Raw genomic sequence first — 19,704 nt, 5'->3', positions numbered from 1 at the left:
CTGTGGTCCATGGGGTCGCAAAGAGTCGGACAGGACTTAGTGACTTAACAACAACAATAATTGGAATGGACTGTTGACTAAACATTCCCTTGGGAAAACCTGGAGTGGCTTAGTGGGCAGATCCTTCTGCTGAATCTCCCACCCTCCCTGCCCCAAGGCCCTGGTCAGGGCTGCTGTATGACCCTCCCAGAGAGCAGGCCTCCTTCTGTCTGCTGAACACCCACCTTCTGAGGACTGCCCGTCATCTGAAATCTGCAGGTGCAACTCCCTCGACTTGGCATTCAACTCACTGTGGAAAGAAGGGCTGTGAGTCCTTAAAAATGCTTTACTATTTTCTTGAAATAGTATTTTTTTCTGATTTGACAGAAAGGAATGCAAATCACCATCAATATTTAAGAAACTACAGGGACGTATAAGTCAAGTAAATACAAAGATTATCAGCAACTTCACTATCCAGAAATAATTACTGTTAATATTTGGTGACTAGTCTCCTAGGACTGGGATTCCCAGGTGACTCAGTGGTAGAGAATTCTCCTGCCAATGCAGGAGATGCAGATTCAGTCCCTGGGTGGGGCATATCCTCTGGAGTAGGAAAGGGCAACCCATTCCAGTGTTCTTGCCTGGAAAATCCCATGCACAGAGAAGCCTGGTGGGCTACAGTCCATGGGGTTGCAGAATCAGACATGACTTAGTAACTGGGCCCACATTCACATTCCTAGGATTATCCAATGGAACTTAATGAATGATGATGGAAAAGTTCTGTAGAACTGCCATCAAATTTGGTGGCCAGCAGCTACATTTGGCTATTGAGAAATTTATTTTATTTTTGGCTGCACTTGGGTCTTCACTGTTGTGCATGGACTTTCTCTAGTTGCAACGACTGGGGGCTACTCTTTGTTGTGGTGAACAAGCTTCCCATTGCAGTGGCTTCTCTTGTTGTAGGGCGTGGGCTCTAGGCACACGGGCTCAGGCACATTGGCTCAGTAGTCATGGCTCATGGCTAAGCAGCTCTGTGGCAGGTAGAATTTTCCTGGAATGGGGATCAAACCTGTGTTTCCTTGCATTGCAAGGCAAATCCTTAATCCCTGGACCACCAGGGAATCCCAGCTACTGAGAACTTTAAATGTGGCCAGTGTGAACTGAGGAACTGGGTTTCATTTTGTTAATTTTAATTAATTGAAATTTAAAGAGCTACATGTGGTTAGTAGTTCCTGTATTAAAAGGTATAGCTGTATAACTATTTGAAAACAAATATAGAACATAATATGCTTCCCCACTCCTTTATAATCTGTTGTTTTCACTTAAGATTTCATGGATATCTTCCCATGTCAATAGGTATAGAGCAACACCCTTTTTCATAGGCATCTAGTACTCCACCGTCTGGCCCTATGAGATTTTATTCAGCCAACTCCTTAATAACCAAGCCTCAATAATGGTTTGCCTCCAATATTTCATAATTATAAACAAGCTGAGATAAACATCCTCATATGTATATCTTTGCACACACTGTGTGATTATTTCCTTAGAAAAAGAGCAATTGCCAATCAAAAGGTATATGCATATAAAAAATTTTGTTTTTTTATATATATTGATGACTTCCAGAATAATTATATTCCAATATATATATCCACTGACCACTTTCAGTTTTTCTCTACTCACTTGTAAGGGGAAAAATAATCTGCTTAAGTTTGCATTACTTTAGCTATTTCTGAGATTGAATGTCTTTTCAGATGTTTCTAGCTATCTATAATTCTTACTTTTTTATTTCTAGTTGAGATATTTTGCCCAATTTTGTATGAGAATCACATATTTGTATTAATAATTTATAAAAAACCCTTTACATTATACATGGGACACCTTCTTCTTTTACTTTTCTAATTATTTACTATTTAACACCAGAAAGTGATTTCTATATTTTTGTAGTTAGCTACTTTACCAAAATACAACTTATATTAATTTTTGTATTATTGTTTCTATCCTATATCCATTATTTCTAATAGTTTCAATTGATTTTCTTGAGTAGTCTGTGTGTGTTAGTCACTCAGTTGTGTCCAATTCTTTGTGATCCCGTGGACTGCAGCCTGCCAGGCTCCTCTGCCCATGGGATTTTCCAGGCAAGAATACTGAAGTGGTTGCCATTCCCTTCTCCAGGGGATCTTCCCGACCCAGGGATCAAACCTGGCCTCCTGCACTGCAGGCAGATTCTTTACTGTCTGAGCCACCAGGGAAGCCCTGAGTAGGCTAAATATGCAATAATATCATCTCCAAGTAATGATTAGTTTTGCCTCTTCCTCTCAACTACTTGCATACTATTTCTTTTTCTTATCTAATTGCATTAACCAGCACTTCTAGAACAAAACACTGGGGATCCTTCTCTTGACTTTAGTGGGACTGCTTCTAATACTTATCACTAACATGATTTTTTAAAAAATCTTTTGGAAAAAAGTGAACATAAATCTTGTTCTAATTAAGTTTTAAAAATTAGAAACGGGTATCAAATGCCACTGACTATCTTTTGGGCCTATATAGAGATAATTACGTTGTGTTCTTCTTTGATCTAGTGACACGATGGATTTCATTAATAGATCTCACATTAACCCATACTTTCACTTTTGGTATGAACTCAGCCTCAGTGTACTATTCTTTTATTTTATTTTTTTTTAATTCAGTAGTTGTAGCATGATGCTCAGCAGTTGTGGCTCACAGGCTTAGCTGCTCCATGACGTGTGGAATCTTCCCGGATCAGGGATCAAACCCATGTCCCCTGTATTGGCAGGAGGACTCCCACCAGGAAAGTCCTTGGTATATTATTCTTAATGTGCTACTGGATTCTATTTGATAATACTTTAGTTAGAATTCCTGCATCATAATTTATAAGTGCTCTACACATTCCCTTTTTTCCATTCTCTTTGTCAGACTTTGGTATTGAGAGAGTTAATTCTTAGGTGGGTTGATAAGGAGTCTGGGGCCCTCAAGGAGGAGAAAAGGACCAACTTTTTTCCTACAATGCTTTGTCTTAGTCACAGAAGAGGCTATTTTCTTTAAGCCCAGAGCCAATGATGACACAACAAAATTCATCTTGCTCAAGGATCTGTTTTGCCTTAAGCTCTGTACTAATGATTCTATAACAACAATGTGTCTTGCTCGAGGACATGTTTCTTCTTCTTAACAAGAACATTCTGACTAATCTGGTTATCTTAAGATGTATGTTGTAAGAGTGGATCTGGTAAGACCTTTCAATTGTTAGTTCTAATTTTGCTAATTTAAGATTTATGTTGTGGGAGTGGATCTGGTAAAAGTATATAAGGCCTTGATAAAACTAGTAAGTGGGGACATTCTTCATCCCCCTTCTGATGTCTATGTCAGAAGCTTTCTCTTGTCCCTTTTCTTACTTTAATAAAACTCTGCTACACAAAAGCTCTTGAGTGATCAAGCCTGGTCCCTGGTCTGGAAGCTAAATCTTCTTCTTCCGGAGATCACGAATCCAACATGGTTCACTGTAAGCTATCAGTATCAATCAGAAGTTTCCTTTCATTCTGCTCTGGATGGCGTGTGTTTCTAAAGCAAGTGGGAGGTCCGACAACACATCTCTCTTGTCACAGCAGGGCATGGGAGTAGGTGAGGATACTATACTATACTATACGAGATACCGATACTAAGAGCTGCCTTCAAAAAGAAATCCATGTCTGACTTAAAGCCACCTCAGTGTTTCCCCCTTCCTCTCTTCCTTCCTTTTGTGCTGCGGGATGGTTTCAGAATTTGACAGCATCGAGTAGGTGAGGCCATGGAAACCCAAGTCCATGAGAGCCAGCTATACTCACAAGGTGAATTCTTCTTCCCAAGTGAGGGCAGCAGCGTTTCTTGCGAGGGTGCTGGAGAACTTCTGAACAGGATCATTTAGCCGAACTATACATACTGGGTTAACATTGCCTGTAATCAGACAGAAGGCCACCGAATTAGCCTTTATTTCTCTCTTCTAGTTGGATCAAGACATTTTGCATATAAGAGAAAGGCTGAATTCGATGTCTGTGGTCTTGGCTCTCCTACTTCTGAGTGTCCATTTACAACCTCTCACAGCATGAACTCTGGGGTGACAGATTCTATGCTCGCTGGATGTCCACAGCTCTAGACTGCCTCCAAGTCACACTCCTCCCCCTCAGCTCTGACTGCAAGCACTGCCCCCCAGGGGGGTGCCCTCCCTGGGGTGATATTACAGCAGAGATGTGGGCCCCACTTTGGACAAGACTAACTGGAAAAGTCAGGGCATCTAGGGTAACTGCTAAATGTGGGGGTACCTCACATAGAACCTGCTTCCCTCTTACAAAGATGTATGTTTTTACAGTTGACTCAGCTCAGCCAAAAATTTTTGAGGTGTCTGGTCCAGGTAACAGGACAAGTCACTAGTGAAGACTTGTGTCTGCTTCAAGGCTATGCTTGCCCTAGGGCATAACGCTGTGACTATATCGTGTAATCAGTGAGCAATGGTAGGACTTCCTTGGTGGCTCACTGGTAAAGAAACTACTGGTCAACGCAGGGGGACACAGGTTTGATCCCTGGTCTGGGAAGATTCCACATGCCGCAGAGCAACAAAGCCCATGCGCCAACAGCTAGTGAGCCCCTGCTCTAGAACCTGGAAGCTGTAGCCGCTGAGCCTGCACACCCTAGAGCCCATGCTCCACAACAAGAGAAGTCACTGCACCCCACGGCTGGAGGGTTGCCCCCACGCCCCGCAACTAGAGAAAAGCGTGAACAGCAACAACCCAGCATGGCCAAAATTAAAAAAATAAAGTTATATATGTATATAAAAAGCCAGTGGTGAAGGACCAGACTGTGCTGACCCTTTATCATGTACCAGGTGGTGTTCAGAGTTCCATGCATATCCCCTTACTAATCACCACAATCACCTTTAAGAGGAGACTCAGACCCAGATGAGGACTTACTGGCAGAGGTGAGAAACGGGGCCCCCAATCCTGGCCCACTGGGTCCCGGGCGGCCCCTCCCACCTGCTAAGCTGTGTGGCCTCCAGAGGCGACCACTGAGTTACCAAAACAGCCACCTATGCCCAGCTCCACAGAGCCTTGGCTGTCAGATGTGCTCTGCCTTCACTTCTGGAACTGGATGAATCTCCTCACAAATAAACACAAGTAACCCCTGATGTTCTCAGACAATAAAAAAGAACTCATTGCTATTCTTGGCAAAAACCACATTGCAGTGGAAAGACGTGTCCAGTCCCAGGCTCCTCGGCATCTGGAGTCTCGGCAGTGATTCAGAGTCACCCGTTCTGCAATGCTTCTGTCCTCCTCCATAGCAGCCTCTCCTGGCAACACAGGGGCCCCCGGGGGCCCAACACCTTCATGACACCCATAATCCCACGTGGCAGCTCCTCTACCAGGAAGAAAGGCATGCGCTGGTCAGGGATGCTTAACATGTATTTACAGCATCACCAGGAAAAGATAAAAATAGAAAGGTGGCTTCCAGGCTAGAGAAAAGGACAAAGCAAAAAGTATCTTCCTTCTTCCTTCAGCCTCATGTGTGCAAAATCAGGACTGTGTTTCCACTGTCTTGCATCATTACTACGGTGTTCAGGAGGTCCTCTCTGCTGAAAGGCAGAGATCACACTGCATATCTGATTGCCGGGAGCCACAGAAGGAAGCAAAGACCACAGACAACCCATGAGGCAGCCCGGCCCCTCTGCTCACATTGCAGACAGTCACATCCACAGCCAGCCGGCACCCTGCCCGCCCCTGGGTGCCTTCTGCAGCCCCATCACCCACCTGAAGCACCAGGATGGCTCAGGAGCGAGACTCGGATGTTCTTCACCAACAGTTTGAGCTCATGAGCCCTTGGAGGTTTGGGAGGGCAGGATTCCTGAGTGGATGAAGTGCGCTGCAGATGCTGCAGAAGGGAAAATGGAGAGCTGTGATTCCTGGGGAGGAGGCAGTGGCCACCGGGCACCTGTTCCAGGGAAGGGATCTTCAAGTAGACCTGTAGAGGGAGCCTGGCACTCACGCCAGCTCTGGAGCAATGTTCCCCTCTCAGGAGGGTGGAGGGTGCCAGTCATTCACAGCCGCTTCCCACAGAAAGCAAGTGGAGGAGCAAGGTGTTCACCCAGAGAGGGCGCCCCAGAGCCCCACTGTGTGGGTGGAGATGGGGTCAAGCCCAAGCCAGTCCAGGAGCTGAAGACAGAGTGGGACACGATCCCTGGGCTGCAGGCGCCCACTGCCCACCAGCAGCAAGCGGGACACCAACCAGGACACGAAGGACTGCTTCCCACCTCCGGGCAGACCCACCATCCATGTGGGGAAGACCTAAGTGTCTGCCGGGTGCCACGCTGGGGACAGAGGAGAGGCAGGTGTCCCTGGGGCAGCTTTGTCACCTCATCCTCAAATCAGCATCGAGGCATTTCCAATGGAGAGCCTCCCCAGGTTTGGGGGACCCCACCTTCAGACCAGCCTTTCGAAGCTAACTTCTGCCTCCCACTCACAGCTCTGAGTGTTCTTTAAGAGGGGCTCTTTAGACACAAATGTTTGGGAGTCCTGAGAGGCTTCTCATAGACATCACGGGCCTCTGCACAGCAAGGTCTTCCATGAGAGATCCTTAAAGCTGACTTGACCTCACAGTGCTTTCCAGGGGGATACTCACTAACATCTCAAGGACTGTAGTCTCCTTCAGGTCACTACCTAGAAAACACTATTACCAACTGTGAGCTGAAGGGACTGGGTGGCCAAGAAGTCATCACAGAATCCTTAAGATCCAGGTCCCTGAGCACTGGAGATAGAGTGACCCACATGTCTGAGGTGGAGTTGCAATGTTTTCTCAATTCTGTATGTGTGATGGCTAATTTTATGTGTCAACCTGACTGGAACGTGGGGTGCCCAGGCTTGTAGCCCACGACTAAGCAGATAAGCACGCATAACACATTATGCAATTATATGTATATAATTGGCTCACACAATTACAGAGACTCTCATGTACATAAATATATGCACACACACATCCCTTAGTTCTGTTTCTCTACAGAACCCTAATATAGTATGCATGCTATTTTGGTGTATAAACTCTGCAACTTTATTTAAAAGCATTATAGAATGCATTACAGAAGCAGGCAAGAAAACTGGAGTGGGTTGCCTTTCCCTTCTCCAGAGGATCTTCCTGATCCAGGGATCAAACCTGGGTCTCCCGCATTGCAGGCCGATTCTTTACCCTCTGAGCCACCAGGAAAGCATGTATAGTCATATTGCAAACAGGCAGCTTTGATGAACTGGGAAACCGGCACGAACACCCACAAAGCCCTCACTCTGCCTGTCTGCTTACTCAGGGGCTCCTTCTGCTTCGTCAGGAGGGTGAAGCCTACTTCTTACGTTCTGATAACCCTCAGGGCCCAGAGGGAACGACACGACACTGGACACTGGTATGTGTCCAGTGAACCAGAGAGATTTTGTCTCCAGACTCTACACACTCACAGCTGGTGATGCCCTAAGAGGAACCAGAGCCGAAGAGCCTGGATCAAAGTCAGATTAAGGTTATATTATCATACTGTCTTTTTTTTAATATATATATATATATATACATTTCATTTCTCACAGCAAGAATACTGCAGTGGCTTGCCATTCCCTCCTCCTTCAGCATTCCCTCCTGATGCTGAAGCTGACGCTCCAATACTTTGGCCACCTGACGTGAAGAGCTGACTCATTGGAAAAGACCCTGATGCTGGGAAAGATTGAAGGCAGGAGGAGAAGGGGACAACAGAGGATAAGATGTTTGGAACACTGATTCAATGGAGATGAACTTGGGCAAACTCCAGGAGATAGTGAGGGACAGGGAGGCCTGGCGTGCTGCAGTCCATGGGGTCGAAAAGAGTCGGACACGACTGGGACCGAACAACTTCGTCACACCATATGATAATAGTGGCTATTCTACCATGTCAGATAAAAATACTGGAAACGCATATGAAGAACCACTTTAGGGACTGTACATGCCTGTTTTGCATAACCATCATAAGAAGATCTGCTCATAACTGGGAGAATTAATTCATCCCAAGCAAAGGTTTTTAGATGTGCTGCCAATAAAGATGTGAGAGGACAAGCCCAGAGGCTGGCTTGGATAAACATCATGGATGTAAATTTAGCCAGAGAGTTATTAGCACCTAATGAGGCAGTGGTGAGGGTCCCAGAATGGGGAGGGAGGGCAGGCAGCATAGGAAGGGACCCACAGAGAGGAGACAGCCTCGTGTGTCTGCACCAAGGGAGGCAGACCTCCGAGAGGTGGTGCTATTGGAGGCAGGGCCTGGTCACCAGGCTGTCCCTGGCCTGGGCTAAAAGTCTGTGGCTACAGTGTGCTGGCTCTGTTTGTCTTAGGGTAAGTTCCCAGGTACTTCAATCCTGGAAGGATAAGGTCTCAGACAATAGGCTCTGGGTGGACAGTGAAAAGTCGCATACTGGTCCCTGAAAAATGACAGTTTCTGGGATGTCCACTTAGACGTGGACCATGCTGAGTGGTCCAGACACCTCCTCCTTCCCTCCCACGGGCCCTTGGAACCCTGCGCCCTGAGCTCAAAGCTTCGCCCCAGACTGCAGTCATCACCCACCAGCAGTTGTGCAATCTCGCTCTGCCCTGGGGCGGGGCAGAGGGATGGGAAGTGCCACTGATTCTCCAAGAGAGGATGACCACGGTCCCCCACGGGGTGGCGAAGCACCCGCACACGGAGAGCCGGTTTACCTGAACTTCTCGCAGGTCCGCAGACTTGGTGCTCAGAACCACCGATGGGGAGGCAGAGCTAACCAGGTGCTTCAGGATGTCCTTGAGGCTCTCAGAGACTGCCTCCGACCCAGCTACCAGGTCCTGTCGAAAGAGGAGGTTGTCACCAGATCGTCTCTGAACCGGGCCGAGGGCAGAGGGCAGGCCAACACATGGCTCTCCTGATGCCCTCGACGTGAAACAAACCCCATGTTGCCGGGGCTCTGGAGTGAGTGGAAACACTCACTCGTTCACATCTTTACTGACCTCAGAGGTCACTCATGCTCCTTACTCCCAAAAGTGGTTAAAAATAAGACATGCGCAACATAGAAATATGTCAGCATTTCCATGTATGTTCTTCCAGTCTCTTTCCCCAAATACATAGACGTGTGTTTTTTCTGTCTTGACTGACATCTGATTTTTTTTTTTAATTAAAAAGTATTCAAGGGACTTCCCTGGTGGTCCAGCAGTTAGGATTCTGTGCTTCCACTGCAGAGGATATGGGTTCGATCCCTGGTTGGGGAACTAGGATCCCACATGCTGTACAGGCCCTGATCTCCCTGCTTCTGAGAAATAAACTTTTGTATTTAAAAAAAAAATTTTTTTTTAATCCAAAAAGTTGAAAAGCCCAAGAATGAAAAGAAGTTTGTAGAAGAACAAAGCAGGATGACGCGCACCACAAGATGTCAAGCTCTATAAGATTACAATAATTAATACCCAAAAGAAATGTGTCTATATGTTCTAGAATGTTCACACAAACTAAAAACGGAACTACCAGAGACCAGACCCATGCCCCCTGCATTGGAAGTTTGGAGTTTTAACCACTGGACCGCAGGGGAAGTCCCTGGAAGAATTTTTAAATACATATATTTTGGCTGTGGTGATAGCTTTGTAACAGAATAAGAGTCTGAAATAGAGTGAAATTTCAAGAAAATATCACAAAAGCCACTGCAAAGGAATAGCGTGACAAGCTCAGTCTTCAGTGTCCATGATTTTGCATGATCTTTCCAGCAACAAAGAGTGACCGCACTTATAAGACTTAGCAGCCTGCCCCACACCCCCAGTCCTGCTTCCAAAGTCACTTCCCCAAACACCCAAGGCCATGGGAGCAGGGGGATGACCTTCAGATTTGAGAGGCAGCTTTGAAAGGGCTGCGAGAGAAGGGAGGTGGTGGCCTTGGGAGCCAGGTCTTGGATCCAGCTGGAGACGGAGGTGAGTGAAGCGCCCTCACGGGGAAGGAGAGCAACTGAGGTGCAGGTGTAACAGAAGGTCAAGGAAAACCTAGATGCTACCACTGCAGTGGCTCTCAGCCTCCACTGCACGAGAGAGCTTTGAAAGCTTTCCAGTCCAATCAAACCTGCCTGGGGAGGCGGGGCAGTCTTTGGGAAGTTTTAAAAGCTGCTAGGTGATTACAGGTGCAGGCCAGGTGAGAGCCTGGCATTAAATCCATGGAAGCTAGCCACCCCCACCCCACCATGCTGCGCTGTCTCTGCCCTGCCTGCCCATCCCCCAGGATCACACACCAGACCCCACCGATCAGAGGCTCCATCTCCCAGAGCTGGTAGTCACAACGTGCCCACATTCGCATATTCATGATGGGGGAAATCACAAAACCTCACAAACTGACCTCCCCTAGGACTTTGGGCTGGACTGTGATGGCCATCTCTGGGGCACTGATGAAGGACCACTTGATCTGAATGTCCTCCCTCTTCTCCTTCATGTGGAGCTCCAGCTGTTTAAAAAAAAAAAAGATTATTGGAGGACTGCTCTCTCCACCGGAGCCTGGATGTATGTCTGTGTGTTCATTGATTTTCTTAGACAGTGGTTTGTCCCCTGCCTTGGCATGCTGTATGCTTTCAAAATGGCAAGGAGGGTCCCCAGTCCCTGCTGTGTAGCCTACCCCATCCCCACCAGCTCCTTCCTCTGCCTTAACCAGCCACTCAAAGAGGAACACCAGGGTCAGGGCTGAACACCAGATGTCATGAAAACCCTGCAAATCCTCTGCTTTGCAGCTCTCTTCTGAGAGCATCACCAAGACATACTGGAGCCAGAGGGACAGAGAAGGGAGCCGGGACGCCTTGTCCGTTCCCACACACTCACACAGCCCCCTCCCCTCACCCTGCCCAGGATTGTATGCATGGGCGAATCAGCACTCTTAGCCTCTCTTGCCTGGGCCACTGCACAACCTCCATATGGACTCCAATCTCTCCCAGGGCCCCATCCAGCCCTGCCTGTAAGTCATGGCAGAACCATGTACTGCCCCCACCACCCGCCGCCCCCCGCCACAAAGACAAGTATGCTCCTTGGAACCTGTGAATAGATTTCCTCACATGGCAAAAGGGACTCTGCACGTGTGATCAGGGTAAGGACCCTGAGGTGCGGAGACAATCCTGCATGATTCCAGTGAGCCCACAGAGGTATAGGAGCCCTTAAAGATGGAAGGGGAAGACAGAAGAACATGCGGAGAGAGGAGACTTGAAGACAGAGGAGGATGCCAGAAGCCCAAGGGTAAGGCTGCCTCTAGAAGCTGGGACCTGCCCTCAGCTGACAGCCAGCCAGAAATTGGACCCTCAGTCCAACAACCATAAGGAGCTGAATTCTGCCAACAATGGGTGAGCAAGGAAACAGATTCCCTCCAGTGCTCCCAGAAAGGAAGGCAGCCCACCAGCACCAGGATTTTAGCCCATGTTGGACATTACACCTCCAGATTGGTGATGTGATAAATGTGTGCCATTTTCAGCTAAGATGTGGTGATTTGCTTCAGCAGCCACAGCAAGCTAAGCTACCATCCCTCCTTCTTCAGCAGGAGACTCCTTCTAAAGCCAAAGTCTTGACCCTTCCCATCTCTATGCTTCCTCCCACCACCCAGGGAAAGGGAAGGAAAGGATGGCTGTAGAATGTTTTCTCAATACTGGGTCCTCCCACTCATGCTAGCAACCAGGTAAGACAAAGGATGCTCCTGTTGCCCTGTAATTCTGGGCAACTCTAGCAAAAGCGCGCTTTAATTTCATTGCCACAGTCCCTGAGTTGTTCCATCAGGTTGGGGAGAGGGGGTAGCTGCTGGTCTCTATGCAGTTTTTATCTGAAGAACAAGAGAGGAGGGAATGCCTCCTGCCATGAGCATTAATAATTCACCAACCTCTAGCAGCTGCTTCTGCTTTGAGAGGTAACCCACAGGCTGCCTTTAAACTGTGTTAAGAGATCAAAGACACAATTGAATTATCTGTGTCTGAGCTGTGTAAAATGGCACATTAACAGCATCTCAGAAAACATGTTTCTTTGGTGAATGTTTGTGGCCTTGCTGAACTCACCCCATCATGAACACATCCCAGACTTTAACATTATCTTCTAACCACACTGTCCAAAAAACTAGGGGAAGCAGGAGGGCTTTAACATCTGACAAGTCCATAAGGTCAACTTAACTTCCCTAACTCTTGAAAATGGATAGGGGTGGGGGATGGATTTCAGAAAAAACGCCATTTAGGAAGCTGGAAATTTTTGTTTGTCCTGGTTGTTTAAAACCATGTCTTTTAAGAAAACCAAATGGAATAATCTCTTCTTGTGGTTGAGAATCTTGAAAGATTTGGGCTCACCCCCCAAATTAGCAGCCAAGCACAAGTTGAATTGGCAGTTACCCCTGAACAGACCCAGAAATTCACAATTTCTACAGGTGAGCTAAACAAGAGCATCAGTGAACTTCTACTCTGCGTGTGATATACACAGTTTTCTGATGGGTTAGTCACCCAGAACCTTCACTAAGTCTATTATAATTATTATCTCTATTTATAATTGTTCAATGTATAAAAATATATCAGTTATAAAAGTTACATACTATGTGTCTATTACAATCATTATAATAATGTCTATTATCCAAAAATAATGGTGATACTCATTTTCTAACATAATAATAATGAGCCTTTTAAAGTTGATTTTTTTCAAACACTAAAAGGAAGAATGCTAAGTCCAGACCTTGAGCTGTTTTTCCAAGCTGCAGGGGACTTGCAAAGGCCAGCACCTGATTCCAAATTATTAACAGAACCACCTTCCCCATCTCAGATGCCATCATCCTCAACCCAACAGTCAACAACATCTTGGACATGTGCCTTGAAAAATCTACCACATTTGATAGATGGAAACTCTGAATTCATTATATATATGTGTGTGTGTGTATATATATATATATATATATATATATATATATATATGTATGTATATGTATATATATATGTATATGAATATACATATATATAATACATATGTGTGTATATATGGTGGTTTTGGCAGTTTAGTCACTAAGCCGTGTCCGACTCTTGCAACCCCATGGACTGTGGCCTGCCAGGCTCCTCTGTCCATGGGGATTCTCCAGGCAAAAATACTGAAGTGGGTTGCATTTCCTTCTCCAGGTGTGTATATATATATCTGTGTGTGTGTGTATATATGCCTGTGTATACACCTAAGTGTATATATACCTATGTGTGTATATATATGTGTGCATATACCTGTGTATGTATCCATGTGTATATATGTGTGTATATATACCTACGTGTGTATATACATGTGTGTATTTATTTATTTATTTGGAGTGGGTAGCCTTTCCCTTCTCCAGGGAAATTTCCCCACTCAGGGATCAAACCCAGATCCCCAGCATTGCAGGTGGATTCTTAACCAGCTGAGCCACAAGGGAAGCCCAAGAATACTGGAGTGGGTAGCCTATCCCTTCTCCAGTGGATCTTCCCGACCCAGGAATTGAACCAGGGTCTCCTGCATTGCAGGCAGATTCTTTACCAACTGAGCTATCAGGGAAACCCATGTGTATTTATACATAAACCTATTACATGCACACTTTTGTATTTCCCACAAAGACAACATAATATGAAGGTAACAGTCTGAAATTAATGAAATGAACAGTAATTAATGAAAACAGGAGCATTCACGTCTGTGACAGCGCTCCACTCACCCTACAGATTTATGAAAACTGTTTTCCTAGGACAGACTCAGTCTCCCAATTTTACCTGCAGATGGAGCGGAGAGAGCCGCACGCCGTACAGCGAGCGCCCCGTGTCCTCAGACGAGGGCGGCCCCGCGCTGACCAGGAACTGGATGGTCTCGCCCAGCACGTGACAAAACACGACCTGGAGGAGGGAGCAGAGAACACGCGAACTTTACGCCAGAGAGAGGAGAGCGTGCGCCTTGCCCATCTTCATTTCACCGAACAAAACAACCTGGACTCTCTAGACCAGCAAGCATGAGAACTCAGTCTCAAACGTGGGTGAATATCTAGATGCATATTTTCTATTACACCAGAGCTTAAAAACTAGAAACAATACTTCAAATCTTTTCTTTCTGATGTATTCTCAGGACTTGCCCAAATCTAGTTAGAATCTTTCCACACAATTTTTTTTTCCTTTAAATATTTCTTTTTTCTATTTCTTCATGCAGATGATTTTTAAATTTCCTGGGCAATTTATTCACATGGTGTGAAAGCCATTAGCCATCATGTCTCACTGAAAAGTGAGCCTTAAAAAGAAAATTAGTTCTGGATGTTTCCAGGTGAAAATTCTTTTAAAGTACCTAGAACACAAGAAATTGTTTCTATTTAAATATATTGTAAACTATTGTGGTTTACAAAGATGTGGGGATAATTGAAAGAACTGTGAAATATTGAACGGTTACAAAATGATACAGTCTTAACAAAAATAGAGTTATTAAAATAAGCTCATTTAAAAACCTATGAGACAAAGCAGTTACATCAGGAACAAACCAGACCATGTTCCTGACATAAATCACAAAGCATTTTAGAGAGAGGGCCGTGAATGCTGTCACTACACAGGTAAGCATTCAGTCCCTGCCAGCGAGTCCCCTACAGGAGCAGACCTTCCAAAATGAGGGACCGGCCACGCTCCTGGCAGGACGCCAAGCGAGCCCAGAGCAGGTCGACTACGAGGCCAGGTGTGCCTGGCAGAGGGGTGGTGGGGAGGATGAGGGGTGTCTGGCAGGGGGCCAGCGTGTCTGGCCAAAGTCAAGGCATCAGAGGCTGAGAGGAAGGCAAGATGGACCCCCACATTCCCAAGGGAACAGCTGACCCCCACACTGGATGGTGTCACTTGGGAAGGAAGGAAAAATTCTTTAACTCTCTGGTGGATTTAGAACCTAAAATACCAAGTAGAAAGATTAACAAAACAGTTATTTTGTCAGGGCAACTGCTATTTCACAAAGTTCAGGCTGAAAACATGTCTCCCTCCCCACTCCTGATCCCTGGCTCCCTGGCCCCCTCACAGGCATAGCCCCACTCGGAGCCCACCTGCCCCTCCAAAAATGACCTGACCTGTACTACACAGGGAGACCCCAGCAAGGGGTCCATTTCCAGGGTCCACTATAAAAGCTTTTGGCAGCATAGCGTTAGAAAAAGAGAAACTTGCCTTTTCCCAATACTGGCAGAAAATTGCACAACCCTTATTTTCATCCGTTGTTGTAAAGGCCCTCTCTGAGGACTGACTTATGCAGATTAGTTACATATCTTCATCATGTTATTGCATCTCCAGAGTTCATTAAAGGTTGGAACAAAAAAATGTTTGTATAAGAAATGTCGCCTATTCGCTTTAAAAATAAATGCTCTGTAAACAGTCCTTGGAGGAGGAATGTATTTTGATACCGGATGAGTTACACACACACAAGTGACATGATAGACAGAAAATTCTGTCCTTTGTCTCAAGAGCTGAGGTCGTTTTACTCCTTAAAGTAAAAAAAAAAAAAAAAAAAACCAGTCAGTGATTGGTTGACTTCTGTTCTTTCTATGGAACTTTCTATATGAAGCTAATTAGAACGTCACTGAGAACCTTGACAGATTCATTAGCGCCCTGCCTCAAGGAAGAGTTTGGTTTCTGTTTGTATTCAGTTCTACAAAAAGCTGGACCCCTCTGCTGATCCAGTGGTTAAGAATCCATGGGGGCAGCCTAGATGGGAGGTGAGTTTGGGGGAGAATGGGAGAGTTGGGGTGAGTTTGGCTGAGTCCCTTCGCTGTTCACTGAAATGATCACAGTATTGTTTGTTAATTGACTATACACCAACACAAAGTTAAAAGTAACTATAAGGAGTTGAGCAGTGAGAGCTTTTGGCGGCCATGGCTCCCAACGTGCCCGCGCCCGAACCGGTCCCAGAGTCTCCTAAAGGCATCCGAGCCGTGCTCTTAGGGCCGCCCGGAGCCGGCAAGGGTACCCAGGCACCCAAATTGGCTGAAAACTTCTGTGTCTGCCATTTGGCTACTGGAGACATGCTGAGGGCCATGGTGGCTTCTGGCTCAGAGCTGGGAAAGAAGCTGAAAGCAACTATGGATGCCGGGAAGCTGGTGAGCGATGAAATGGTCGTGGAGCTCATTGAAAAGAATTTGGAGACCCCTCCATGCAAAAATGGTTTTCTTCTAGATGGCTTCCCTCGGACTGTGAGGCAGGCAGAAATGCTTGATGACCTCATGGAGAAGAGGAAAGAGAAGCTTGATTCTGTGATTGAGTTCAGCATCCCAGACTCTCTGCTCATCCGGAGAATCACAGGAAGACTGATTCACCCCCAGAGTGGCCGCTCGTACCACGAGGAGTTCAACCCCCCAAAGGAACCCATGAAAGATGATATCACTGGGGAACCCTTGATCCGCCGATCAGACGATAATGAGAAGGCCTTGAAAATCCGTCTGGAGGCCTACCACACTCAAACCACCCTGCTGGTGGAGTACTACAGTAAACGGGGGATCCACTCCGCCATTGATGCATCGCAGACCCCTGACGTCGTGTTTGCAAGCATCCTAGCAGCCTTCTCCAAAGCCACATCCTAGTAACAGAAGGCCAGGCGAGACTGCACCAGTACTCATCACCCCACGGCATGATCCCTGCTCTTAGGTGCTGGGCAGAGGGAGGGGCGGTCAGGGTAAGGATGGGGAGGGAGGAGCGGCAAGGGCCCAAGAGGGGGAGAGGAGCTGTGCTGCCGTGAAGCAATTTCTTTTACATGGAGTAGGACTCTTAAAAGTATAAGCAAAGGGAAAATTTAATTTTTTAAAACACTTGAATCAAGGGTATAAATAGAAACAAGGAGATGCAGTGTTATTTCTAAGGAATCCTGTTTTCATTTACTTTGGACTGGTGACAACTGGACAGGTCTCAGTGCCCAGAGACCTCAGCTTTTATCAGAACCTCATGCCAGCCCAGGAATGCAGGAAATCACACTATTGTCCTGTCTGCCCCATAGCTTGGAACAGGGCGGGAGTTGATTACTAATCCTGGTTACCCATACCATGAAATCAGAACGTCATCTCCACACGTGAAAGAGACATGGAATGTGTTCCTGGGGGCAGCATCTCAACAAATCCGACTTACTGGAGTCATGGGGCAGGCTGGTGTCCCTCCCTTCCATACTCACCGCTGATTTACCAGCCTACCTGCCCTCATGGGTGAGACCTCGGCAGCCACCCAGCATACGCCACAGTCCGGCACTCTTGCCTTCCTCCATTCACATTATGTGAAAGGACTCTTTAATGAATGAGCAAGTGTCCTAAGCAACATTATCCAAAGACTGTCCTTTCCATCCTCAAATCCTATGACCGGGATCACTCTACAAACACTGTGATGTATTATTTTCAATGAGGTGCCTTTCTTAACTGTCCAAATGCTGCCTTGTTTGGCCCCTAAATAAAGTGTGTGAAAAGTTTGTAAAAAAAAAAAAAAAGTAACTATAAGAAAAGAATAGAATCTGCTTGCCAATGCAAGGGACACGGATTCCACCCTTGGTCAGGGAAGATTCCAGATGCCTCAGGGCAACTTAGCTCACGTGCCACAGCTACGGAGCCCCTGCTCTGCAACAAGAGGAGCCACTGCTATGAGAGGCTGCAAACCACAGCTGGAGAAAGCCTGTGTGCAGCACTGCAGTCAAAAATAAATCCATTAATTAATTTTAAGAAAGAATGAAAAAAAATTTTTTTTAAAAGTTACCCCACTGCTTCCTTTCTGATACACAGATAGCTGAAGCACCTGGTTAAAAGCAATTAAACCAATACTCCAGCATAGATTCTAAGACTTTAAAACTTCTAGAATGCAAGCCTCAAAGGTCACGATTACCATTCACGTCACATCTGGAAACTAGGTGCAATCATTAAAAACGGGACACCTTTTGCAGAGATCCCTGAGAGCCCTATGCCAATGCTCTCAGTAACACCTGTCACATGGACCAACCGTTTCTTGGCCTCTCTTCAGTGTTCAGCTGAAAAACCTAATTAAAACAACTATCTGATCATATTCAAGATGGGCAAACAAAATGCCCCCCACCATTCCTACGGGTCCAGTTGGGAGGGATAATGACCAGGGCTAGCCTCTGCTCCTCCACCCTGAGAGTAAAAGTCCCATTTGTCAAATGGACCAGAACAAAATGGAAAAGAGATTTTAAATATAAGTAATCTTCTTTCAGGGCATTATGGTGTTTTATACACAATGGGGATTAAATGATCTCAACCCAGGCAAATGGTGGCCAGGCCGTCCCTGTAACCAAGGGGTCCCCTCTTGGAATGGCAGAAGGCAGGATCACCCGATGCAAGGTCAAGCAGACCCTTCCAACCAGGGCCAGAGTGATCAGGGTTGATGTCTATTTAAATATGGACGAACAGGTAGAGATCCTGATCTTGACCCTATAGTCTCCCTATCCCAAACACAGACCTGTTCATGAGGCTTCCTTGTGAAGTTTATACATTAGGTCCTCAGAGCATCCCAATTACACTGAGCTGTTTAATATGGCTTGGGCTTCCCAGGTGCATGTGTGCTAAGTCACTTTACTCATGTCCGATTCTCTGTTGTTTAGTTGCTCAGTTGTGTCCAACTCTTTTGCGACCCTATGGACTGCAGCCTGCCAGGCTCCTCTGTCCATGGGATTCTCCAGGCAAGAATACTGGAGTGGGTTGCCATGCCTTCCTCCAAGAGATCCTCCTGACCCAGGGATTGAACCTAACTGGCTCAGTGGTAAAGAATCTGCCTGCCAATGCAGGAGATGCAGTAAACACAGGTTTGATCCCTGGGACCATAAAGAAGGCCGGAGGATGAAGAACTCATGCTTTCAAATTGTGGTACTGGAGAAGACTCTTGAGAGTCCCTTGGACTGCATGGAGATCAAACCAGTCCATCCTAAAGGAAATCAACCTGAATATTCATTGGAAGGACTGATGCTAAAGCTGAAGCTCCAATACTTTGGCCTGATGTGAAGAGCCAACCCATTGACTGGAAAAGACCTTGATGCTGGGAAATATTGAAGGCAAAAGGAGGAGAGGGCAGGAGAGGATGAGATGGTTGGATAGCATCATTGACTCAATGGATATGAGGCTCCCAGCAAACTCTGGGAGATGGTGAAGGACAGGGAAGCCTGACACACTGCAGTCCATGGGGTTTCAAAGAGTCAGACACGACTGAGGGACTGAACAACAATTGCCCCAGCTCCTCCTTCTCTGAGAACATTCTAGAGAACTGGAAATAATTTCATTACTTTTGTAATGAAATTAGAACTAATTAGAACTAATGAAATTAGTTCCTAGTTTCAAAAGAACTAGGAACACAGCTGATAAAAGGGACCTAAAAGGTTTATGTCACTGAATAGCTTTCACTTTAATCAGACTACATGACATCATGGAGAAAGAAATTCAAAATAAAACAGAAGAAATGACCTTTCACTAATCACTCAGAATTCTTGGTCAGGTTTCCGACCCAACTCTGCACCCAGTCTTGGTCATATAAATATTCTTTAAGATGGCACGCATGTGTGTGTGTGCTCAGTCAATAAGTTGTGTCCGACTCCTTTGTGATCCTATGGACTGTAGGATGGGATTCTTCAGGCAAGAATACTGGAGTGGGTTGCCATGCCCTCCTCCAGGGGCTCTTCCCAACCCAGGGATCGAACGAACGTCTCCTGTGTCTCCTGCACTGCAAGCAGATTCTTTACCACTGA

General features: G+C 46.2%; 2 protein-coding genes across 3 annotated transcripts in view; one reads left to right on the top strand and one right to left on the bottom strand.

Annotated features, from left to right (window-relative positions):
• C2CD2 (C2 calcium dependent domain containing 2) overlaps positions 1-19,704 on the bottom strand; it is a 64,517-nt gene that overhangs the window by 23,397 nt on the left and 21,416 nt on the right. For both annotated transcript variants that reach the window (XM_061167536.1, XM_061167537.1), the window contains exons 3-8: positions 13,749-13,868; positions 10,364-10,468; positions 8,719-8,841; positions 5,775-5,895; positions 3,822-3,930; positions 225-289 (exon numbers count right to left, since the gene is read on the bottom strand). In XM_061167536.1, coding sequence (XP_061023519.1) covers positions 225-289; positions 3,822-3,930; positions 5,775-5,895; positions 8,719-8,841; positions 10,364-10,468; positions 13,749-13,868 — 643 coding nt within the window. The remainder of the gene's footprint in view (positions 1-224; positions 290-3,821; positions 3,931-5,774; positions 5,896-8,718; positions 8,842-10,363; positions 10,469-13,748; positions 13,869-19,704) is intronic.
• On the top strand, positions 15,834-17,414 carry LOC133073682 (adenylate kinase 2, mitochondrial-like). Its single transcript, XM_061167533.1, has one exon. The coding sequence runs from the start codon at positions 15,857-15,859 to the stop codon at positions 16,559-16,561; it is 705 nt and encodes a 234-aa protein (XP_061023516.1). The 5' UTR covers positions 15,834-15,856; the 3' UTR covers positions 16,562-17,414.

The sequence above is a fragment of the Dama dama genome, chromosome 19 (assembly GCF_033118175.1).
Source record: "Dama dama isolate Ldn47 chromosome 19, ASM3311817v1, whole genome shotgun sequence".
In the NCBI taxonomy this organism is placed as follows: Eukaryota; Metazoa; Chordata; class Mammalia; order Artiodactyla; family Cervidae; genus Dama; species Dama dama.
This window is presented reverse-complemented; position numbering and strand designations above follow the sequence as displayed.

Excerpts from the sequence above, each read along its gene's own strand:
- LOC133073682 (XM_061167533.1), top strand. The coding sequence starts at position 15,857 with ATGGCTCCCAACGTGCCCGCGCCCGAACCGGTCCCAGAGTCTCCTAAA.